This window comes from Mobula hypostoma, chromosome 4 (genome assembly GCF_963921235.1).
Source record: "Mobula hypostoma chromosome 4, sMobHyp1.1, whole genome shotgun sequence".
In the NCBI taxonomy this organism is placed as follows: Eukaryota; Metazoa; Chordata; class Chondrichthyes; order Myliobatiformes; family Myliobatidae; genus Mobula; species Mobula hypostoma.
In genome coordinates, this window is record NC_086100.1 from 204,570,909 (window position 1) to 204,597,130 (window position 26,222).

Consider the following 26,222-nt stretch of genomic DNA (forward strand, 5'->3'; position numbering starts at 1 on the left):
TTGGATCTTGTACTTATTTCTTTGCTCATTTCTTCAAATTTCACAGTTACAGTTCAAGGATAAATCAATAGTGCAGAATAAATCTTCTAGATTAGGTAAAATAAATTAAATAAGGGTGATCATAGGTTAAGAAAAAAGTAACGATAATGGAGCAAAGCCAAAAACAACCTCACTCCATGAGCGCCTCCTGGAGAATCCACAGAAGATGGGACATGTGGTAAGACGCTCTTTTAATCTTGACTGAATTCAAGATGTTGTCCCGCATCTCTGGGCAATTTCCGGCCATGAATTGGGTGAGCATCTAGGGGACAGTGACCACTGCTCCCTGGCGTTTAGCATTATCATGGAAAAGGATAGAATCAGAGAGGACAGGAAAATTTTTAATTGGGGAAAGGCAAATTATGCTATAAGGCTAGAACTTGCGGGTGTGAATTGGGATGATGTTTTTGCAGGGAAATGTACTATGGACGTGTGGTCGATGTTTAGAGATCTCTTGCGGGATGTAAGGGATAAATTTGTCCCGGTGAGGAAGATAAAGAACAGTAGGGTGAAGGAACCATGGGTGACAAGTGAGGTGGAAAATCTAGTCAGGTGGAAGAAGGCAGCTTACATGAGGTTTAGGAAGCAAGGATCAGATGGGTCTATTGAGGAATATAGGGATGCAAGAAAGGATCTTAAGGGGCTGAGAAGAGCAAGAAGGGGGCATGAGAAGGCCTTGGTGAGTAGGGTAAAGGAAAACCCCAAGGCATTCTTCAATTATGTGAAGAAAAAAAGGATGACAGGAGTGAAGGTAGGACCGATTAGAGATAAAGGTGGGAAGATGTGCCTGGAGGCTGTGGAAGTGAGCGAGGTCCTCAATGAATACTTCTCTTTGGTATTCACCAATGAGAGGGAACTTGATGATGGTGAGGACAATATGAGTGAGGCTGATGTTTTGGAGCATGTTGATATTAAGGGAGAGGAGGTGTTGGAGTTGTTAAAATACATTAAGACAGATAAGTCCCCGGGACCTGACGGAATATTCCCCAGGCTGCTCCACGAGGTGAGAGAAGAGATTACTGAGCCTCTGGCTAGGATCTTTATGTCCTCTTTGTCCACGGGAATGGTACCGGTGGATTGGAGGGAGGCGAATGTTGTCCCCTTGTTTAAAAAAGCTAGTAGGGATAGTCCGGGTAATTATAGACCAGTGAGCCTGACGTCTGTGGTGGGAAAGCTGTTGGAAAAGATTCTTAGAGATAGGATCTATGGGCATTTAGAGAATCATGGTCTAATCAGGGACAGTCAGCATGGCTTTGTGAAGGGCAGATCGTGTCTAACAAGCCTGATAGAGTTCTTTGAGGAGGTGACCAGGCATATAGATGAGGGTAGTGCAGTGGATGTGATCTATATGGATTTTAGTAAGGCATCTGACAAGGTTCCACACGGTAGGCTTATTCAGAAAGTTAGAAGGCATGGGATCCAGGGAAGTTTGGCCAGGTGGATTCAGAATTGGCTTGCCTGCAGAAGGCAGAGGGTGGTGGTGGAGGGAGTACATTCAGATTGGAGGATTGTGACTAGTGGTGTCCCACAAGGATCTGTTCTGGGACCTCTACTTTTCGTGAATTTTATTAACAACCTGGATGTAGGGGTAGAAGGGTGGGTTGGAAAGTTTGCAGATGACACAAAGGTTGGTGGTGTTGTAGATAGTGTGGAGGATTGTCAAAGATTGCAGAGAGACATTGATGGGATGCAGAAGTGGGCTGAGAAGTGGCAGATGGAGTTCAACCCAGAGAAGTGTGAGGTGGTACACTTTGGAAGGACAAACTCCAAGGCAGAGTACAAAGTAAATAGCAGGATACTTGGTAGTGTGGAGGAGCAGAGGGATCTCGGGGTACGTGTCCACAGATCCCTGAAAGTTGCCTCACAGGTGGATAGGCTAGTTAAGAAAGCTTATGGGGTGTTAGCTTTCATAAGTCGAGGGATAGAGTTTAAGAGTCGCGACGTAATGATGCAACTCTATAAAACTCTGGTTAGGCCACACTTGGAGTACTGTGTCCAGTTCTGGTCACCTCACTATAGGAAGGATGTGGAAGCATTGGAAAGGGTACAGAGGAGATTTACCAGGATGCTGCCTGGTTTAGAAAGTATGCATTATGATCAGAGATTAAGGGAGCTTGGGCTTTACTCTTTAGAGAGAAGGAGAATGAGAGGAGACATGATGGAGGTGTACAAGATAATAAGAGGGATAGATAAGAGTGGATAGCCAGCGCCTCCTCCCCAGGGCACCACTGCTCAATACAAGAGGACATGGCTTTAAGGTAAGGGGTGGGAAGTTCAAGGGGGATATTAGAAGAAGGTTTTTTGCTCAGAGAGTGATTGGTGCGTGGAATGCACTGCCTGAGTCAGTGGTGGAGGCAGATACACTAGTGAAGTTTAAGAGACTACTAGACAGGTATATGGAGGAATTTAAGATGGGGCTTAAATCGGAGGCAGGGTTTGAGGGTCGGCACAACATTGTGGGCTGAAGGTCCTGTACTGTGCTGTACTATTCTATGTTCTATGTAATTCAGCCGCACTAACTGCCCCCCTGTCCAGATCACTGTGGAAGAAGGACAGACTCTCCCATCCATTCCGCAATACCCGAGGCAACGTTTTATGAGGATGGAAGCTCTTTTGTGGATCCAGCAGGAAAACGATATTCTGGCTGTGCGATAGTGACGGGCAGTGAAATAGTTGAGCAGGCCTCTTTTGAAGCAGCTGTCTCCGCCCAGAAGGCTGAGCTAATTGCTCTGACTCATCCCTGTATCCTAGCAACAGACAAAAGTGCAAACGTTTACACAGACTCCCGTTATGCATTTGAAGTTGTACATGACTACGGGGCTCTCTGGGAACATCGGGAATTCCTGACTTCCTCTGGCCACCCCATTAGTAATGCCATCTTTGCAAACAACTTCCTCACCGCTCTACAGCTACCTCGAGTTTTGGCTATTATTAAATGTGCGGCCCACACCCGCATGTCCGACCGGGTCACTAAAGGCAATGCTTTAGTAAATAAGACAGCGAAAAGTGCAACACAATCCTCGGTAGTTGTAGTCCCCTCGGGTTCCCGTCAAGCAACCCTCCGTGACTCAAGCAGAACGGGTTTTCCAGATATGCTGGAGGTACGTACTTTTCAGGGGGACGCCTCTGAGGAGGAGTGCAAACTGTGGTCCCAGATGGGGTGCCAGAAAGACACTGACCTAGGCTTTTGGGTCACCTCAGTAGGACAGGTTTGTGTTCCTACACAGCTTTTACAAATATTGGTTGATTATATACATGATTGTACACACCTGGAAAAGGAGGGAATGGTTGGTAACCTGTACCGCGAACACCGGGTACGACTCCCTTGCTAGGTGGACCTTTTTCATGTCTACAAGTTGATTTTATTGTATTGTCTAGAGTACTTTGCTATAGATACTGCTTAGTTATTATAGATGTGTTTAGTAGATGGATTGAAGCTATTCCAACTACCAATAATACTGCTATGACTGTTGCGAAGGTATTATTACGGGAAATAATTCCCAGGTACGGCCAGCCAGAGACGCTGAGCTCTGACAATGGCCCACACTTTGTGGTGAAAGTAAACGAAGAGGTATGTAACGAACTAGCTATCAAGCAACAATTCCACTGTGTACACCACCCACGGGCCGCTGGCATTGTGGAGAGAGCTAATCGCACTCTAAAGAGCAAATTGGCCAAACTAACAGTGGAGACTGGACTCACTTGGTTGAAGGTCCGACCTATTCCACATGTTGGTTACCCCACAGGGGAAAACAGAGTTGTCACCAGCTAAAATAATTTATGAACAGCCCATGAGGACACCCTGGGGACCAAGACCTTGTGTACCATTGCTCCCAGAAAGTCTACCAGAAAAATTGGATATGCATACCCTAGGGGAAGAGATGGGGAAATATATATGCCAACTAACCAAAATTTTCCAAGCATTACATTCACAGGTACAACAGGCTTACAAGGAAGGGAACTACTCCACAGACAGGAGTGACTATCCCACCATAGAACCTGGGAATTTTGTCCTGGTCAAGAAATGGGATTGAGGGAAACTCGGACCTCGGTGGAGAGGAACATATCAGGTGTTACTGACCACTCCCACGGCTGTGAAACTGAAGGGGCAATCTCGGTGGATACATTGAACAGACAACAAACGCGTTACTGAAGGAACTGAGTAGAAGGAGTCTGTCGGACTAAAGGAAAATGAATTGGTTGATAGTGGTGTTTGTGTCTTTGAGAGGGCTCACCCCAGCATCCGGGGGCCCCCATGTTAACACCTTTCTGTCTCTCTGTCACACCTATGCCAAACAGGTAGAACTAGGGGCCTGCTGGGTTTGTGTCGAATTTCCGCAGCATGGTAAAACTATGATTCCAATGTCAGTAATCCCGCTCAACCAGAGTGAGGAACTCTCAGCCTGAGTTTTCTCAAATAACACCCAGGGAAGTGAGGCGAGGAACTGTGGTCCAAACACAGAACAGCCCATTTACTCAAAGCTTCTCCCTGTTGGAATGGGAACTCATCCTCTCCTCAGATTAGCAGTCATTTCTTCCAAAAGAACTCCACAAACAAGCATCTGATCCCAGACCAGAAATTCTTGCTCAACACCTTATAAGCCCAAGCAACTCGATCCCTGGGTCCATTTTACCTGGATCAAAAACTGTGATATCCAAGGACCCAACCTCACAGAGTCACACAGCTGAATCTGCCACTCACTGACCCTGAGAGTCTCACACATCGTCCCCGCATCTCACACTGAGTAGTGAAATCTGGGATTTCCCCACAACCAAAGTCCAGCTGCATGAAATTTCTGCTTCATTGCAGAAGGACAACCATCCAGCCCCATCTGTAGAAGCACTAACCAAAGTCAAAGCCAAAACACCGACAGTTCCATATGCCTGGAATGTAGATCACAGGATTATAGCCCAAGCACCAACTCTCCCAGTAGCTTTGCTGCCAGTAAAATGCTGTAGTGTGTCAGCCAGTCACTGTTAAAAAACTAGCACCTCCACACAAATGCAAACAGAACTGGTACCTGATGACCTTCTGGCATTCCAACTAACAAAAAACTATTCTGGAAGCTTCACGAGGCCTCTGGCCGGGATCTTTATGTCCTCATTGTCTACGGGAATGGTATCGGAGGATTGGAGGGAGGTGAATGTTGTCCCCTTGTTCAAAAAAGGTAGTAGGGATAGTCCGGGTAATTGTAGACCAGTGAGACTTACGTCTGTGGTGGGAAAGCTGTTGGTAAAGATTCTTAGAGATAGGATCTATGGGCATTTAGAGAATTATGGTCTGATCAGGGACAGTCAGCATGGCTTTGTGAAGGGAAGATCATGTCTCACAAGCCTGATAGTGTTCTTTGAGGAGGTGACCAGGCATATAGATGAGGGTAGTGCAGTGGATTCTATCTATTTAGGTAAGGCATTTGACAAGGTTCCACACGGTAGGCTTATTCAGAAAGTCAGAAGGCATAGGATCCAGGGAAATTTGGCCAAGTGGATTCAGAATTGGCTTGCCTGCAGAAGGCAGAGGGTCGTGGTGGAGGTAATACATTTGCAGGGTTGTGACTAGTGGGGTCCTACAAATATTGGTTCTGGGACCTCTACTTTTCATGATTTTTATTAACGGCCTGGATGTAGAGGTAGAAGGGTGGGTTGGCAAGTTTGCAGACGACACAAAGGTTGGTGCTGTTGTAGATGGTGTGGAGGATTGTCAAGGATTGGAGAGAGACATTGGTAGGATGCAGAAGTGGGCTGAGAAGTGGCAGATGGAGTTCAACCTGGAGAAGTGTGAAGTGGTACACTTTGGAAGGACAAACTCCAAGGCAGAGTGCAAAGTAAATGGCAGGATACTTGGTAGTGTGGAGGAGCAGAGGGATCTGGGGGTACATGTCCATAGATCCCTGAAAGTTGCCTCACAAGTGGATAGGGTAGTTAAGAAAGCTTATGGGGTGTTAGCTTTCATAAGTCAAGTGATAGAGTTTAAGAGTTGCAATGTAATGATGCAGCTCTATAAAACTCTGGTTAGGCCACACTTGGAGTACTGTGTCCAGTTCTGGTCGCCTCACTATAGGGAGGATGTGGAAGCATTGGAAAGGGTACAGAGGAGATTTACCAGGATGCTACCTGGTTTAGAGAGTATGCATTATGATCAGAGATTAAGGGAGCTAGGGCTTTACTCTTAGAGGTGTACAAGAGAATAAGAGGAATAGATAGAGTGGATAGCCAGTGCCTCTTCTCCAGGGCACTACTGATCAATCCAAGGGGACATGGCTTTAAGATAAGGGGCGGGAAGTTCAAGGGGGATATTAGAGGAAGGTTTTTTACTCAGAGAGTGGTTGGTGCATGGAATGCACTGCCCGAGTCAGTAGTGGAGGCAGATACACTAGTGAAGTTTAAGAGACTACTAGACAGGTATGGAGGAATTTAAGGTGGGGGCTTATATGGGAGGCAGGGTTTGAGGGTCGGCACAACTTTCTGGGCCGAAGGGCCTGCACTGTGCTGTACTATTCTATGTTCCATGTTCAAAGTGGAACAAATATCTAAGTAAATGTCTGGTTTTTGATTTATTTCCATTTCCCTCTGAGGGAAGTTGGGGCATTTGTAATTCCATAGAGGGTTAACAAAGAGGTTAGTGAGTATTTGTTATAGAGAGTGCAATGAAGATTCACTAGACTGATCCCTGGAGTGGTGGGGTCATCATATGAAGAAAGATCAAATGCGATAAACCTTTCATTTAGAGAATCGAGGACTGAGAGGTGAACACATTGAAATGCAGAACATCATTACCAGTTGAACCAGGGATCCCAGTCTCTGAAAAAGGGGGTGGACTGTCCGGGACTGAGATGAGGGGAAATGTCTCCACTCCGAGGGTGGTGCATGTCTGTAAATCCCACCACAGAGGGCTGTGAAGACTCAGTGATCGTCCTCACATAAAACTGAGGCCGGCAGATGTGTGCAGACCGAAGGGATCGAGGAAATGAGGATCGGGCAGAAACACGTGGCTGAGTTACGAGAGCAGCTGCCATGTTGTTGATGGTTAGAGGGGCTGAACGGAGGCAGATAGAAAAGAGCAGAGAGATTGAATAGACCTGCGAGATAATCTTAATACACAGAGGTAGTGAGTACCTGGAATGAGCTGTTCAGTGTTTGCTTCATTGGTTATCTACCTCGGGTTCAGTATTCTCACCGTGTTTGGAAATTCCCACTCATTGTTGTCTGTCTGTGAGCAGCTGGAAATTAAAGAAACACTCAAGATGCTGGAGACCTGAAATCAGATCAGAAATTGTTTGAAGCTATTCCAACACAGGCTGTTGGAGCTGAAACATTAACTTTGTTCCTCTCCACAAATATTCTTTATCTGTTGAGTGTTTCTTGTATTTGTCGTTTTTTAGAACATTTCGTTGGAATAATTTAAGTCTTCTGGGAAATGGTCTTGTGTAGGATGCAGAATGTAATTCATTCTCTTACAGCACAGAAACAGGACTTTCAGCCCATCCAGTCTGTGCCATTTTCTGCCTGGAACCATCCACGTGCACCCAGACTAGAGATGTCAATACCTCCCTCATTCATGTACCCATACAAACTTCTCTTCAATGTTGCAATTAAACCCGCATTTATACATAGAACATAGAATAGTACAGCACAGTACAGGCCCTTCGGCCCACAATCTTTTGCCGACCATCAAACGCTGCCTCCCACATAAGGCCCCAACTTAAATTCCTCCATATACCTGTCTAGTAGTCTCTTAAACTTCACTAATGTATCTGCCTCCACCACTGACTCAGGCAGTGCATTCCACACACCAACCACTCTCTGAGTAAAAAACCTTACTCTAATATCTCCTTTGAACTTCCCACCCCTGACCTTAAAGCCATGTCCTCTTGTATTGAGCAGTGGTGCCCTGAGGAAGAGGCGCTGGCTATCCACTCTATCTATTCTTTTAATTATCTTGTACACCTCTATCATGTCTCCTCTCGTCCTCCTTCTCTCCAAAGAGTAAAGCCCTAGCTCCCTTAATACTGATCATAATCCACACTCTCTAAACCAGGCAGCATCCTGGTAAATCTCCTCTGTACCCTTTCCAATGCTTCCACATCCTTCCTATAGTGATGCAACCAGAACTGGACACAGTACTCCAAGTGTGGCCTAACCAGAGTTTTATAGAGCTGCATCATTACATCGCGACTCTTAAACTCTATCCCTTGACTTATGAAAGCTAACACCCCATAAGCTTTCTTAACTAGCCTATCCACCTGTGAGGCAACTTTCAGGGATCTGTGGACATGTACCCCGAGATCCCTCTGCTCCGCCACAGTACCATGTATCCTGCCATTTAATTTTTACTCTGCCTTGGAGTTTGTCCATCCAAAGTGTACCACCTCACACTTCTCCGGGTTGAACTCCATCTGCCACTTCTCAGCCCACTTCTGCATCCCATCAATGTCTCTCTGCAATCTTTGACAATCCTCCACACTATCTACAACACCACCAACCTTTGTGTCATCTGCAAACTTGCCAACCCACCCTTCTACCCCTTCATCCAGGTTGTTAATAAAAATCATGAAAAGTAGAGGTCCCAGAACAGATCCTTGTGGGACACTACTGGTCACAATCCTCCAATCTGAATGTACTCCCTGCACCACGACCCTCTGCCTTCTGCAGGCAAGCCAATTCTGAATCCACCTGGCCAAATTTCCATGGATCCTATGCCTTCTGACTTTCTGAATAAGCCTACCGTGTGGAACCTTGTCGCGATGCCTTACTAAAATCCATATAGATCAGATCCACTGCACTACCCTCATCTACATGCCTGGTCACCTCCTCAGAGAACTCTATCAGGCTTGTTAGACACGATCTACCCTTCACAAAGCCATGCTGACTGTCCTTGATCAGACCATCATTCTCTAAATGCCTATAGATCCTATCTCTAAGAATCTTTTCCAACAGCTTTCCCACAATAGACGTAAGGCTCACTGGTCTATAATTACCCGGACTATCCCTACTACCTTTTTTGAACAAGGGGACAGCATTCGCCTCCCTCCAGTCCTCTGGTACCATTCCCTTGGACAACGAGGACATAAAGATCCTAGCCAGAGGCTCAGCAATCTCTTCCCTCGCCTCGTGGAGCAGCCTGGGGAATATTCCATCAGGTCCCGGGGACTTATCCGTCCTAATGTATTTTAAAAACTCCTCTCCCTTAATATCAACATGATCCAGAACATCACCTCCTGAGTGAAGTAAAAATCACAGCGAACAGGGTTGTCGGAACAGATCGGTTGAGAACGCTTCTGGGTACCGGCTTCCAGAGAGAATACGCTCACTCTACCACCATCCTCTGCCTTTTCTGTCAGGTCATTTCGGTATCCACAAAGCCCAGTTCCCCTGGATCTATGCTTCCTGCCAGCTTGACGTGGCTTAATTTGGGGAACATTATCAAAATTCTTACTCAAATCCAGTTGGTGCTTCTGGATGAATAGGATCCCTTTATTTCCACTCTGTTTTCTGCCGACCAGCCAATGCTCCACCCACACTAGTACCTTCCCTGTAATTCCAAGGGCTCTTATCTTGCTATGCACCCTCATGTGCGGCACCTTGTCAAAGGCCTTCTGAAAATCCAAGTACACCATGTTTACTGCATCTCCTTTGTGTACCCTGCTTATAATTTACTCAAAGATTTGCAATAGGTTATTCAGGCAGGATTTTCCTTTCAGGAAACCATATCTTGTCATGTGTCTCAGGTATTCCATAATCTGATCTCCAACAATCAATTCCAACAACTTCCCAACCACAGTGGTCAGGCTAACAGGGCTACATTTTCCTTTCTGTTGTCGCCCACCCTCTTAAATAGCAGGGTAACATTTCCAATTTTCGAGTCATCCGGTACAATGCCAGAATCTATCGATTCTTGAAAGATCATTGTTAATGCCTCCGCAATCTCTCCAGCTACTTCCTTCAGAACCCAAGGGTGCATTCCATCAGGTCCAGGAGATTTGTCCACATTCAGATCATTAAGCTTCCTGAGCACCTTCTCAGTCATAATTCTCACTGCACAAACTTCACTTCCCCGACACTCTTGAATGTCCGATATACTGTGAAGACTGATGCAAACTACTCATTCAGTTCCACTGCCATCTCTGCATCTCTCATTACAATATCTCCAGCGTCATTTTGTATTGGTCCTATATCTACACTTGACTCTCTTCACCCGTTATATACTTAAAACGGCTTTTAATATCTTCTTTGATATTAGTCACCAGCTTCCTCTCATAATTTACTTTTTCCTTCTGAACGACCTTTCTAGATTTCTTCTGCAAGTTTTTAAAAGTTCCCCAATCCTCTATCTTCCCACTAGCTGTGGCTTCCTTGTATGCCCTCTCTTTTTCTTTTACTTCGGCTCTGACTTCACCTGTCAGCCATGGTAGTGTCCTTCTTCCCTTTGAAAATTTCTTCTTATTTGGAAAGAGATCTGTCTTGCACTTCTCTCATTTTTTGCAGAAACTCCAGCTGTTGCTGCTCTGCTGTCCTTCCTGCAAATGTCCCTTTTCAGTCAACTTTGGCCGGTTCCCCTCTTATACCATTGTAGTTTCCTTTATTCCACTGAAATACTGACACATTGCATTTTATTTTTCCCTCTCAGATTTCAATGTGAAATCGATCATACTGTTATCACTGTTCCCTAAGGGCTCCTTAAACCTTAAGCTCTCTTATCACCTCCAGATCATTGCACAACACCCAAATCAGCACAGCCACTCCCCTATTGGGCTCAATAACAGGCTATTCTAAAAAGCCATCCTTTAGACATTCAACAAATTCTCTCTCTTGAGGTCCAGTACTGACCTGGTTTTCTCAAATCCACTTTTTGTTAAAATCCCCAACGATTATTCTGACATTGCCTTTCTGACATGCCTTTTCTATCTCTTGCTAAATTTGCAATCCACATCCCGGCCGTTGTTTGTAGGCCTGTATACAACTGTCATTCGGGTCATTTTATCCTTGCCATTTCCTAATTCAACCTATAGAGACTCTACTCCTTCCAATCCTATGTCATCTCTTTCCAATCATTTAATATTATTTCTTGTACACAGGGCCACACCACTTCATTTGCCTACTAACCTATCTTTCTGATACACCTTATATCCTTGGACGTTCAGCTCCCAATGACAGCCATTCTTCAGCCAAGTTTCACTGATGGCCACACCGTCATATTTGCCAATCTGTAGCTGAATTTCAAGATCATCTATTTTATTTCTTATGCTGCGTGCATTCAAATACAACACTCTCAGTCCAGTACTTTTTGCTCTATGTTTTAATTGCATCACGACTCTATTGCCCTGTAACTCATGCCACTGGCTTTGATTAAACTTTGTCTCCTGCCTGTTCTTTCTGTGATCTCTGCTGCATGCTATCTTTGATTTATTTCTGTTTTCCCCTTCCTCAGCCCAATCACTCTGGTTCCCATCTCCCCACCAAATTTGTTTAAACCCTCACTAACAGCTTTATTAAATGTGCCTGCGAGGATATGGGACACGTTTGGGTTCAGGTATAACCCGTCCTTTTTGTACCGGTCGTACCTCCCCTGGAAGAGGCCCCAATAATCCAGGAATCTGAATCCCCGCCCCCTACACAAGTCTCTCAGCCACACATTAATACGGCTGATCATTCTATTCCTTCATCACTAGCACGTGGTGCAGGCAGCAATCCTGAGATTACTACCCCAGAGGTCTACAGGGGTCTGTGTTGGCAACGTTTCTGTTTATGTTCTATGTCAGTGCATCGGATGACAGTATCGATGGCCCTGTGGCCAAATTTATGAATGAAGTGGAATATTGAAAGGCCTGGATAGAGAGGTCGTGGAGGTCTATAGCATCCGGTTATCACAATGCTATAAATTACATAGTAAATATACAAACGATTGGCTTGCTCCATAGCTTGAGATTCTAAATTGGAGAAGGGCGCTTTATTCACAAAATCCTCACTGCCCACTGTGACTGTGCACTGATCCCAGCAATGGAACCCACCACTGCAGTCCCACAGTGCACTATGAACTGATGGGAAAGCTACGAAATTGCATGTGAATAGCCTCCCCTCTTCCAACTCCACTCTTTCTGCATCACCAGCAGACTGGGACATCTCACATCTCGCTGCCTCCGCCAAGCCATTAAACTGAACAACTGTGGTCAGGGACTGATCTCTGGGTTACTCCAAGTGCTACCTCCTTCCAGTCTGAAACAACCCGCTCATTCAGCCACACACTACCGGCAGTTTATTGATCTCCAACGAAAAAGTCGAATAAACTATTCCTGAGGTTCAATACCATTGCTAACTCTGAGTTTACCACCGTCAAATGCCAGGAGGGACATAATAATCAGAAAGTCTCTAGTCGCAGCCGTGTAAATAAAATGTGATCTTAGTGGGTGTTTGGCGCATGCTCAGAATGCGAAGAAGACAGGCAAACAAACTGAGCCAAGTCACAGACTGATGAAGGGGAGGAAGGATCCATTTTGATACAGAGAGGGAAGCAGAGAGTTTGATATTGTGCCTGATGCCGGAACTGTAGCCAGTTAGAAGATGAAGTCTTGTTGCTCCAAATTGTTTTGAGCTGTGACAGTGTTTTTATCAGAAGGCACCATGACGACTAAAATTATCTGAGTCGAAATGTTGTCCTTCACCCATTGACATGCTTTGTAAACTTTTAACAGTGTAGAAAAGTAAAAGGATTTGTGTATGGGGATCTTCAGCACAACAGCACCTTAGTTCTGCTGTATCCGTCAGTTCACCAGCGCTTGAATGTCGCCGATCCTTGAATGTGGAGGCGGGGATGCTGGAGAAGACAGCGCCCCACTCGCTGCAAGGAGAGCCCAATCACGTGTCCATGTCCGTGATCTGACTGGATACATTGCCCTGTTGTTGATAGCAGTGAGATGTCATTCACCGGCTCTCATTTTGGAAGGGATTCAGTCGGCCATCGCAGATACACTAACAGCTTCACACTGGCAATCGAAAGTTCACCTGCTCTGTGTGTGCGAAGAGACTCATTCAATTAACCCACCTTGTGATGCTCCGGTGAGTTCACAATAAATAGAGACCACATTTCTGTTCGGAGTGAGCAAAGAGTTTTACTCAATGATCCCCGCTGCTTCAACACCAGCAACTTCACATCAGGGAGGAAGTTCAAATCAGCTCTGGTTAAATGTTTAACCATCATGGCGACTGGAGGCAGCTGCAGGTTCATGAGGAGAAGTTACTGTCAGATACTGCAGTTCTTGCGGCTGCTCATCGCACCCAGGACTGAACCCTAGTCTAGCTAGACTGGTGTTTAATATTGTAGAGCTTTGAAAGATAGGCTGTATCAAATCCCGTGTCTCAGTTACTTAGTATCTCTACCACACTCAGAATGTACACTAGAGAGGCCACTCGGCCCATCTTGTCCCTGCCCATGTTTCTGTTCCATATCAGTATATCAAAATCTATCCCTGCCGCTCCCTTCTCACTCCCTGTGATGACAGGTTGCAACTAGTCAGAGAAGAGATCAGGCAGCAAATGTCGAGAGGAATAAATAGACAACGTTTAGGCCGAGCCCCTTCAGCATTTCTAGACTGTGTACTTCTCTGCTTAGTTGCTGCCTGAACTGCAGAGTTCCTCCAGCATTTTGTGTGTGCGCGTCTGCATTACCAGCAACAGCAGAATCTCTTGTGTTTTATATCTGCATTTGTAAGAAGTTTCTACTTTGGCATTAGACACGCGGGAAGTTTGCTGATATTAAGTGTATTGTTTATGGGAGCTGCTTTCTGCGTTAAAAGAGCTGCTGAGTTTTCTACACAAAAAAAACTGAGGTATGGACACGGAACCGATTCTTTAATGGGTCTGTGATTACCCAGAAAGCTCTGCGATTCAATTTTCTTTTCGCTGAAGCACTGATCAAATGCGCAGGCGTCAGGGTTGCGGATGTTCCTGAATATCGCGCATGCGCGCAATACACACACGGCCTTAGAGTTTGGCGACAGGTAAGAGTCGAGTTTGCGGATTCGAGACAATTGCTGTGAGCTCCGGACACCGTGGCCCGCAATCCCGGAACAGTCCTGCTCTCGTCCCTCTCTCTCAGCCCCACGATCCGTACACGGGCCCCGGGGAGCTTCCGGCTGATGAGGGAATGGGAACCGATGGATCTCTCAGACAGAGCTGAGCTCCAGCTGTCTAAATGCAAGGATTGGGAATCGGAGAAAGGGAACAAAATCATCATCAGCAGTTTAAAAAGTCACCTTTGTTGCACCTCCAATCACAAACAAGAGAAAATCTGCAGATGCTGGAAATCCAAGCAACGCACACAAATTGCGGGAGGAACTCAGCATTAGTACCCTTTGCATAGATGCTGCCTGGCCTGCTGAGTTCCTGCAGAATTGTGTATGTGTGTGTTGCTTGTTCTACCTCTTCTTGTTCTGGAACTTTCTTCCCGTGAGAACATGTTTTGACTCATTCTCTCTGGGAACATAATGATATCAAGCAACTTTGTCCTGGGCAACAAGTAGCATTAACAGCACAAATTTGCCAGACTCCAATGAGACAGACTCCCTTCCCCTCGCAGACTGGGAGATCATTTCGCTGAACACTTATGCTCTGTCTGCCAGAGAAAGCAGGATTTTCCAGTGGCCACACATTTTAATTCCCCGTCCCATTCCCATTCTGATATGTCTATCCACAGCCTCCTCTACTCTAAAGATGAAGCATAGAAACATAGAAAATAGGTGCAGGAGTAGGCCATTCGGCCCTTCGAGCCTGCACCGCCATTCAGTATGATCATGGCTGATCATCCAACTCAGAACCCTGTACCAGCCTTCCCTCCATACCCCCTGATCCCTTTAGCCACAAGGGCCATATTTAACTCCCTCTTAAATATAGCCAATGAACTGGCCTCAACTGTTTCCTGTGGCAGAGAATTCCACAGATTCACCACTCTCTGTGTGAAGAAGTTTTTCCTAATCTCGGTCCTAAAAGGCTTCCCCTTTATCCTCAAACCGTGACCCCTCATTCTGGACCCCCCCAACATCAGGAACAATCTTCCTGCATCTAACCTGTCCAATCCCTTTAGGATTTTATACGTTTCAGTCAGATCCCCCCTCACTCTACTAAATTCCAATGAGTATAAGCCTAGTTCATCTAGTCTTTCATCTTATGAAAGTCCTGCAATCCCAGGAATCAATCTGGTGAACCTTCTTTGTACTCCCTCTATGGCAAGGATGCCTTTCCTCAGATTAGGGGACCAAAACTGCATACAATACTCCAGGTGTGGTCTCAGCAAGGCCTTGTACAACTGCAGTAGTACCTTCCTGCTCCTGTACTCGAATCCTCTTGCTATAAATGCCAGCATACCATTCGCCTTTTTCACCGCCTGCTGTACCTGCATGCCCACTTTCAATGACTGGTGTATAATGACACCCAGGTCTCATTGCACCTCCCCTTTTCCTAATCGGCCACCATTCAGATAATAATCTGTTTTCCTGTTTTTGCCACCAAAGTGGATAACTTCACATTTATCCACATTAAATTGCATCTGCCATGAATTTGCCCACTCACCCAACCTATCCAAGTCACCCTGCATCCTCTTAGCATCCTCCTCACAGCTAACACTGCCGCCCAGCTTCGTGTCATCCGCAAACTTGGAGATGCTGCATTTAATTCCCTCATCCAAGTCATTAATATATATTGTAAACAACCGGGGTCCCAGCACTGAGCCTTGCGGTACCCCACTAGTCACTGCCTGCCATTCTGAAAAGGTCCCGTTTATTCCCACTCTTTGCTTCCTGTCTGCCAACCAATTCTCTATCCACATCAGTACCTTAACCCCAATACCATGTGCTTTAAATTTGCACACTAATCTCCTGTGTGGGACCTTGTCAAAAGCCTTTTGAAAATCCAAATATACCACATCCACTGGTTCTCCCCTATCCACTCTACTAGTTACATCCTCAAAAAATTCTATGAGATTCGTCAGACATGATTTTCCTTTCACAAATCCATGCTGATTTTGTCCGATGATTTCACCGCTTTCCAAATGTGCTGTTATCACATCTTTGATAACTGACTCTAGCAGTTTCCCCACCACCGATGTTAGGCTAACTGGTCTATAAATTCCCTGGTTTTTCTCTCCCTCCTTTTTTAAAAAGTGGGGTTACATTAGCCACTCTCCAATTCTCAGGAACTAGTCCAGAATCTAAAGAGTTTTGAAAAATTATCAGTAATGTATCCACTATTTCTTGGGCTACTTCCTTAAGCACTCTAGGATGCAGACCATCTGGCCCTGGGGATTTATCTGCCTTTAATCCCTTCAATTTACCTAACACCACTTCCCCACTAACATGTATTTCCCTCAGTTCCTCCATCTCACTGGACCCTCTGTCCCCTACTATTTCCAGAAGATTATTTATGTCCTCCTTAGTGAAGACAGAACCAAAGTAATTATTCAACTGGTCTGCCATGTCCTTGCTCCCCATAATCAATTCACCATGTCCTTGCTCCCCATAATCAAGCCACACTCAGGATGGAGGAACAACACCTTATATTCCGTCTTGGTAGCCTCCAACCTGACGGCATGAACATTGATTTCTCAAACTTCTGCTAATGCCCCACCTTCCCCTCGTACCCCATCCGTTAATTATTTATATACACACATTCTTTTTCTCTCTCTCCTTTTTCTCCCTCTGTGCCTCTCACTATGCCCCTTGCCCATCCTCTGGGCTTTTCCCCCCCCTCCCCTTTTCTTTCTCCCTTGGCCTCCTGTCCCATGATCCTCTCATATCCCTTTTGCCAATCACCCGTCCAGCTCTTGGCTCCATCCCTCCCCCTCCTGTCTTCTCCTATCATTTTGGATCTCCCCCTCCCCCTCCCCCTCCCACTTTCAAATCCCTTACTAGCTCTTCTTTCAGTTAGTCCTGACGAAGGGTGTCGGCCCGAAACGTCGATTGTACCTCTTCCTAGAGATGCTGCCTGGCCTGCTGCGTTCACCAGCAATTTTTATATGTGTTACCTTCACCTCATATTTATTGGCATTGCCATCAATGAGTTCACCACCGTCAGTCACCTGGGGCAGGGTTCAGGGGAAATGTTTATGTCCAATACAGAAACTGGTGTTACCTGTGTGTATTGTCGCAATGCAAAAGTTGCTGGAGAATTTGCAAGTGGGAAGAAATAGAGTGATATTTGAAAATCTGACATTTTAAAGCATCATTTAAAAAAAAATCACATATAGCCCTGGTGAGAAAATCCTTTACCCGCTACAGGCCTGCTACATAGTTTGTGTGAGGCTGCAGATGAACTCGATCGAACTCAGAGGAGATCAAAGTTCTTATGGACAGTGATTTGCTAGCTGTTAAAATGAATACCTCTCTATATAAGTTCACTGTGCACATGTTGTCACTAGGTAAAAAAAAAATGCCCAGTACAAGATTTTTGTGCACACTGGTCATTACAAATTAGAGGGAACATTGGTGGGAAGGTGTGGAGACCACACATGCAAGATGTATTTTCAGCTTTAAGGAGTTGGAGCTGGAAGTGGATGAATTCTGGATCATCCAGGAGTTGGAGCGGATGATACATATGACATGAAGAGAGGTGAGTTACACCCAAGGTGGAAGATTCAGGAAACTGCGTGAGAGGTCAGGAAGGGGAATGAGGTTGAATACCCATCGCAGAGTTCTCTTGTGGCCATCCCCCACAACAACAGGTGGACCACTTTAGAAACTGTTGGGAGGGATTACCTGGCAGTGTAAAGTCAAAGGGGTGATAGGAGATTCGTTAGTTAGGGGGTCAGAACAGGAAGGGGACTAATATCCTAGTGGTAAAGCTTCCTGGAACTAGTGTGTGTGTGGGGTGGGGTGGGGTGATGTGGTTAAAATAAGTTGCAGGGGAAATGGGAACCAGAATGACAGAACAGATAGTGGAGAGGGTGAATTGAATTGAACTGACTTTATTACATACATCCCTCATAGACATGAGGAGTAGAATTCTTTATGTTAGGTTTCTGTCTAAATGTGCAATGTGTAATTTATAGTAATTTATAATAAATAGTTTGTACATAGGAAGTCAATATAATATAGAAATCAGTTAATTAGTCTGATGGCCTGGTAGAAGATGATGTCCCGGTGCCTGTTGGTATTTTGCCGTGGTACCGTTTCCTGGATGGTAGCAGCAGGAACTGTTTCTGGTTGTAGTGAATTTGGGTCCCCAATATCCTTTGGGCCCTTTTTACACACCTGTCTCTGTAACTGTCCTGAATAGTGGGAAGTTCACATCTACAGATGCGCTGGGCTGTCCGCACCACTCTCTGCAGAGTCCTGTAATTAAGGGAAGTATAGTTCCCATACCAGGCAGTGATGCAGCCAGTCAGGATGCTCTCAATTGTGTCTCTGTAGAAAGTTCTTAGGATTTGGGGCCTCATCCCAAACTTCTTCAACCATCTGAGGTGAAAGAGGTGCTCTGTGCTCTTTTCACAACACAGCCGGCATGTACAGACCATGTGAGATCCTTGGTGATGTCCCTCTCAACCCCAGATCCATTGATGTCAATAGGGTTTAGCCTGTCTCCATTCCTCCTGTAATCCACAATCAGCTCCTTTGTCTTTGTGACAATGAGGGAGAGTTTGTTTTCTTGTCAGGTGTTGTTCAGACCTCAGACAGAGTCAGAGAATGGTGCGATGAATGTTCTGAGCTCTGTATATCACAATGCAAGAAGCATTGTAGGAAAGCCAGATGAGCTCAGGACAGGGAATTATGATATTGTAGCCATTATTGGGACTTGGTTGCACCCAACAGTCTGAGGGATTTAGAGGAACAAATTTGTAGAGAGATCGCAGACCATGCCAAGAAACAAAGGTTGATTCAGTAAGTGATTTTAACTTTACGTATATTGACTGGGACTCCCATACTGTAAAAGGACTAGAGGGGTAGAGTTTGTCAAATGTGCCCTTAATCAGTACGTAGAATTCCTGACGTAGAAGTGTGCAGTAAGCTGTTAGGAAATGATCCAGGGCTGAAGTGACAGAAATTAGTCATCATAATGCCATGAAATTCAAAGTAAACATGGAAAAAGAGATGTCTGGACCACGGGTTGAGATTCTAAATTGGAGAAAGGTCAATTTTGATGGTATGAGAAAGGATCTGACAAGTGTGGTTTGGGACAGGCTGTTTTCTGGCAAAGCAGTACTTGGTAAGTGGGAGGACTTCAGAAGTGAAATTTTGACGGTGTAGAGTTTATACGTGCCTGCCACAATAAAGGTTGAAAGGTAACTGGTGCAGGGTACCTTGGTTTTCAGGAGATATTGAGACCCCGGATATTTTGTTCCTCTAAATGCCTCAGACTGTTGGGTGCTGCCAAGACTCATTAATGACTGCAGTATCATAACTTCACACCCTGAGCTCATCGGATTTTTTTTCTGTTGATTTCTAAAGGCTTCCCAATACTTTTTGCTCATTTGTTTGTCCTCTCTTTGGCTTTTATGTTGGCTTGGGCTTCTCATTTCAGCCCCATTTGTGTCCTCCTGCCTTTCGAATGCTTCTACTTCTTTGGGATGTATCTATCACTCAGCTTCTAAATTGCTCCCAGAAACTCCATCCATTGCTGCTCCATTTTCACTCCTACCAGTTTTCCCTTCCAAACAAGTTTGGCCAGCTTCTCTGTCATAGAAACATGGAGAAGTTCAGTACAGAAACAGGCTATTTGGCCCATCTAGTCAATGGTGAAAAAACATTTAAGCTGTCTAATGCAACTACCTGCACCGGGACCATCGCCCTCCATACCCCTACCATCCAGGCTCCCATCCAAACTTCTTTTAAATAGTGAAACCCAGCTCATATTCAACACTTTTGCTGGCATCTCATTCCACACTTTCAGAACAATTTCAGTAAAGAGCTTTTCCAAATGTTCCCATTAAATTTTCACCTTCCCCACTTAGCCATGACCTCTGATAGTCATCCCACCCAACCTCAGTGGAAAAAGCTGCTTGCGTTTACCCTATCTATACCCTCATAATTTTGATAACTTCTAACAAATCCTCAAAGCAATGTATAATTTCCTTGCTTGTGTTTAGAGCCTTTTTTAGATGTATAAGATGATGAGGGCATTGATTGTGTAGAAAGCCAGAGGATTTTTTCCCAGGACTGAAATGGCTAACACGAGGGAACATTGTTTTAAGGTGCTTGAAGATAGGTGCTTGGAGATAGGTGCTTGCGAGGGGATGTCAGGGGTAAGTTTTTTACACAGAGAGTGGTGGGTGCGTGGAATGCACTGCCGGCTATTTGCGTGAGAGTGTTTCAGTTACTGTGGGGCCAGAAACCCATGCAGCTCATTGGGAACAGGGAATAATACCAATGGAGAGAGTCAAACTGAGCCAGGTCACAGATTGGAGAAGGCAGAAATGCCCCATTCTTCTAGAGACAGGAAGAGCATCAGAGAATTTGATGGTCATTCCAGATACCAGCACTTTGCCCATTTAGAAGATGATTTCTCTCCGCAACTTGGCTTGAACTTTACTGTAACAGTGTGATGCCAGATCACACCTTAACAACTCAAGTGATCTCATCTGAAATGTTGTCCTACACCCATTGATAGATTTTGTAAATCTTTTTACAGGTTAAAAATGACAAGGAATTTGTCTACGGGAATCTCGAACACGACACACCAGTTTTGTTGTCTCTGTCCAGATATTTAAGAAGTGGAGCAAGCGAATCGCTGGATCATCCTTCCTGCTCAGACTGTGGGGAAGGATTCACTCGATCATCTGACCGACTGGTACGCCCGTCATTTTACACAGGGGGGAACCCAATCATCTGCTCAGACAGTGGGAATGGATTCATCTGTCATCTCAGCTGAAGGTATGTCAGCAAGTTCACACTGGGACAAGGCCATTCATCTGTTCTATGGGTGAGAAGGGAATCAGTCGGTCATCCCACCTGTGGACTCACCAGTCAGTTCACATTGGGCAGAGGCTGGTCATCTGCTGAATTTGTGGGGAAGAATTCACTCGGTCATCTCACCAAATGGCTCACCGGCGAGTTCACACCGGGGAGCGGCCGTTCACCTGCTCGGACTGTGGGAAGGGATTCACTAAATCATCTCACCTACTGAGACACCAGTCAGTTCACACTGGGGAGAGGCCATTCACCTGCTTGGACTGTGGGAAGGGATTCACTTGCTCATCTGAACTGAAGGTACATCAGCGAGTTCACACTGGAGAGAGGCCATTCACCTGCTCAGACTGTGGGAAGGGTTTCACTCAGTCATGTCAACTGAAGGTACATCAAAGAGTTCACACTGGGGAGAGGCCATTCACCTGCTCAGACTGTGGGAGGGAATTCACTAAGTTATTTCACCTACAGAGACACCGGTTAGTTCACACTGGAGAGAGGCCATTCACCTGCTCAGACTGTGGGAAAGGATTCACTCGGTCATCCACCCTAATGGCTCACCAGCGAGTTCACACCAGGGAGCGTCTGTTCACCTGCTCGGACTGTGGGAAGGTATTCACTTGCTCATCTAAACTGAAGCTACATCAACGAGTTCACAATGGAGAGAGGCCATTCACCTGCTCAGACTGTGGGAAGGGATTCACTCGGTCATCTAAACTGAAGGTACATCAGAGAGTTCACACCGGTGAGTGGCCGTTCACCTGCTCGGACTGTGGGAAGGGATTCACATGCTCATCTGAACTGAAGGTGCATCAGCGAGTTCACACTGGGGAGAGGCCATTCACCTGCTCGGTCTGTGGGAAGGGATTCACTTTGTCATCTCAGCTACTGAGACACCAGTCAGTTCACACCAGGCAGTGGCCATTCACCTGCTCAGACTGTGGGAAGGGATTCACTTGCTCATCCCAAATGAAGGTACACCAGCGAGTTCACACTGGGGAGAGGCCGTTCACCTGCTCAGACTGTGGGAAGGGATTCATTTGCTTATCCCAACTGAAGGTTCATCAGCGAGTTCACACCGGGGAGAGGCCATTCACCTGCTCAGACTGTGGGAAGGGATTCACTTTGTCATCTCAACTAAATGTACATCAGCGAGTTCACACTGGGGAGAGGCCGTTCACCTGCTCAGAATGTGGGAAAGGATTCACTCAGTCATCCCACCTACAAGCACACTGGTCTGCTCACACTGGGGAGCGGCCGTTCCCCTGCTCAGACTGTTGGAAGGGATTCTCTTCGTCATCTCAACTTAAGGTACATCAGCGTGTTCACACTGGGGAGAGGCCATTCCCCTGCTCAGTGTGTGGGAAGGGATTCACTCGGTCATCACATCTACTGAGACACCAGCAAGTTCATACTGGGTAGAGGCTGATCACCTGCTCAGACTTAGGGAAGAGATTCTCTCAGCCAAATCAACCAAATGTGCATCATTGAGTTCACACTGGGGAGAGGCTGTTCACCTGCTGTGAATGCAGGAAGCGATTCACTCAGTCATCTAACCTTGTGTAACTCTCGCAGCTTAATATAGGGGGTGATAGCCCCCCAGCCCGGCCGAACTTAAGAAATCTCATTTGGGTGGATGCTGCATGATGTGTGCCCTGTTACAAATCAGTACCCCAAAATAACAAACAGTACACAATATGGGATTAAACGATTGAGCTTTATCATTCTTACTTTGACTGTAGGGTTAGTGAAGTAAACAAAAAAAAGAAAAAGGGCCAACTCTCTCCATTCACGTCTTCTCATCTCTCCCCAGCAAAAAACCACGAAAATCTGTCTTCCAGACTGACAAGAAAGAACATTTCTGTCACTGGATAGCCCCGCACTCCAAAACTCTGTTATCTCTAGCCGTAATCTAAACATTGCTGCTACAGGGAAACCATTACCTCAGCAGTGAAACATTACAGAGAGCCATTACATGAGCAGTGAAACCTTATAGCATGTTACACTTACGACACACTACCCGTTTCACACTGGGGAGAAACTTGCAATAAGCTGCATGTTGGATATTTATCCATCACTGTGCTGAATGCAATTTCGAGAGTGACTGTCGGTGCTGAACTCTGCTATTATTGCTGCTGCTCACCACACCCAGTTCTGCACCCTGGTCACTGGGCATGGGAGGAGATTCTTCTGCTGCACATTCATCTTTAATGTGACTGGAGCTTAATGTTCTAGATCTGAGACAAAATAAATCGGTTCAAATTTAAACCATGTCTTTGGTACTTAGTGAATTTATAACACAGCTAGTGTACTCAGGCCTGCTGGAACCTGCCAGTGATTCAGTTCCACGAAAGTCCTTTTAAATCCTCCCCTGTTATTCATCTCTCGCTGTCCGTGTGGTGATGGGTTGCAGTCACCACTCTGTGGGTGAAGCGGTTTCCCTTGAATTTTCTGCAGACTGAAGAAGTCGAGCTGACTGCAGTTCTGTCTGAGAAGTTCTTCGCCCCTCTAATCTCTGGGCTGAGGAAGAATAACATTGGTAGTTAACCTCCTTAGTCATGACTCATTTCCACATTATGGATCATTTTCCCTACTTCTAAAGGGTTGTTGAAAACACCACTGTCCTCTAAAGGCTGAAAGCAGAATGGGAAAGCATCAGTTGAATGTTCACCGAAGCAGGGTCAGAAACCAGAGGCAGTTCTGTACAGGCCAGAGATTGGGGCTCTAGACGATGGTCGGAGTAGGAACGTATGATGAGGAGAAGGGAATCAACAGCAAGGCATGGCAGTGAGTGACAGAGTAGTAACATTTGGAAGCTGATCTGACAGAAAATAATTCAGTTGTCTGACTGATGACACAAACAATGCATGTGGTGAGGTGCTCCACTGGTGAGAATGGTTTTATCTATTGAGGGAGTTGTTCCTGCTTGTTTATCCTGTAATATTATATGTGGATGGTTGTTTTAGATTATCCCATCTGTAATAATGTATTGATTACCAGATAAATTGTGAAATTCTGTCCCTAACTGGATCAGGCCTGAATTTATGGTGCCTTAATGAAGTTATGGTGGTAATTCAAGAGTTTGTATTTTAAAGCTATATTTTGGTGAATGATATTTGCCACTTGATTGTACCTTCATAAGTAATCAGATTGAGTTAAACTGCTGCAGGATCCTGGAATGTGTTGGATTGTGTCTGGTTTCTCCTGGCATTTTCTGCATTTACTGCCTTGTTTGTTTGTATTGTGTGTATTTTTGATTTTTTTTCTTTTTGTTAACCACCTTGTCCTGTGTTTCTGCAAGGAATCCCTCCGTTTCTGGGAAGAGGTCTCCAACTCTCAGGCAGGTGCTCGATGCTTCCTTGTCACCATCTCATCTGCTCAGATCATTGGGATGTCTCCCATGGAGGGTCATACTCATTCCACTGGTTAATGTTTTCTTCCATAGTGATGATTCATTTTTTTCTGAGTTAGCTTCTCATTTAAGTTTTCTGGTCTGTATTTCTTATCACAATTGCATATACACACACAGAGCATTGAATCATGTTCATTTTTGATGAAAATATATACTTAGAATTCTGTTTTATTTGACTGTTGTGTGATTTTTGTTCATGTGTGTTATTCCTCTTCCTCCATCTGTCCAAGGTAGTGTAAACCTAAGTAGGTTTGAGTGTAAATAGTCTTCTCTAAAGTTGTCATTGCAGTTGTTATTTTTCTTTGTAAATTTTACTAATTGAAATAGGACCAAGATCTTTTCATTAAAAAAAGTCAGTGTCGGTATTGATGAAAGTGTTTATTGCCTTTGTTGTGTTTGTTAACTATTTAGCTCTGTTTGGCAGTTTTTTTTAAGCCTTGACTAAATTTTATCAAAGGTTTTCTGTATTTCACACTACTTTTTATTTTCTTTGTTCATTGATATTCCAAATACTTGGGTATCAAGAGTCCTGAAAAAGGATCTTGGCCCAAAATGTTGATTCCCATCCATAGATGCTGCCTGACTTGCTGAGCTCCTCCAGCACTTTGTGTGTATTTCTGTAGATTTCTTGCATCTGCAGGTCCTCTTGTTTCCCAGATACTTGTGTTTCTTGAAATAACAAGCCAGTAGTAGGGTAGTGTGGCTCTGTTGGTAAAATATTGAATAAAATCATTAGAACAAGGGGGCATAGCATTGGAAGGTGTAGAATCTGTGGGTAGAATTAAGGAACAGCAAATGTTTTAAAAAAATCCTGATGGGAATTGTATAGAGACCTCCAAACAGTGTAATTTGTGGACCACATACTTGCTAATGGGAGATAGAAAATGTGCCAAAAGGGCAATGTTACAATAGTCATGGGAGGATTGTCATGCAGGTGATTAGGAAAATTAGGATGGTGTTGGTCTCAAGAAGATGAATTCCCTGAGTGCCTGCAAGATGCTTTTTTAGAGCAGCTCGTGGTTGAGCCCAGTTGGGGATCAGCTATTCTGGATTGGGTGTTGTAATGAACTGGAATTAATTAGGTCACTTAAGTTCAACAAACCCTTAGGGGCAAGTGATCTTAATATTATCAAAGTCACCTTGACATTAGAGAAGAAGCTAAAGTCAGATGTGGAATAAAGAGAATTTGAGCACGAGAGAAGAATTGGTCAAAAATGATTTGAAAATAACACAGGCAGGGATGAAAACAGCAGCGATGGCTGGAATTTCTGGAAGCAATTCAGAAGGCACAGTGTGTGTACACACGCACACGCAAAGAGGAATTAGTATTCTAAAGGTAAGGTGACAAAACCGTGGCTGATAAGAGAAACCAAAGACAACATAAAAACCAAAGAGAGGGCATAGAGCAAAAATTACTCGCAAGTTAGAGGATTGGGAAGCTTTTAAAAACAAACAGAATACAAAATAATTAAGGAAAAGATGGAATACATAGGTGAGCTAGGCAGTGATATAGAAGAGAGTACTAAATTTTTCTTCGGGTACATATACAGTAAAAGTGGAAGTGGATATCAGACCATGATGCTGGAGAGGTAGTAATGGGGTGGGGGTGCAAGGTAATGGCAGATGAACTGATTAAGCATTGTACATTACTCTTATCTGTCAAAGACACTGGCAGGTATATTGAAGTCCCAGATGTCAGTGGCCAAAACGTGTAAAGTTACATTACTTGGAAGGTAAGGTTCTTGGGAAACAAAGATCTGAAGGTAAATAGGTCACCTGGACCAGATGGTGTACACCCCAGAGATCTGAAAGAGTTGGTGGAGGAGATGTGGAGGCATTAGCAATGATCTTTCGAGAATCGTGAAGGAAATTATATCCTAAGAAGT

The 26,222-nt window shown here is 45.0% G+C and overlaps 1 protein-coding gene across 3 annotated transcripts; it reads left to right on the forward strand.

Annotated features, from left to right (window-relative positions):
• The first annotated feature begins 12,964 nt into the window (after positions 1–12,964).
• Positions 12,965–24,693, forward strand: LOC134345041 (zinc finger protein 229-like). Of its 3 annotated transcripts, none has more exons than XM_063045177.1 (3): positions 12,965–13,092; positions 20,650–22,235; positions 24,226–24,693. In XM_063045177.1, exons 2-3 carry the CDS (start codon positions 21,057–21,059, stop codon positions 24,352–24,354), a joined length of 1,308 nt encoding a protein of 435 aa, XP_062901247.1. In that variant the 5' UTR covers positions 12,965–13,092; positions 20,650–21,056; the 3' UTR covers positions 24,355–24,693. The 3 variants fall into 3 exon arrangements, with proteins under 3 accessions (XP_062901247.1, XP_062901249.1, XP_062901248.1); XM_063045178.1 differs by lacking the exon at positions 12,965–13,092 and adding an exon at positions 13,980–14,033; XM_063045179.1 differs by having other exon boundaries at positions 20,650–24,362.
• Positions 24,694–26,222: the final 1,529 nt, after the last annotated feature.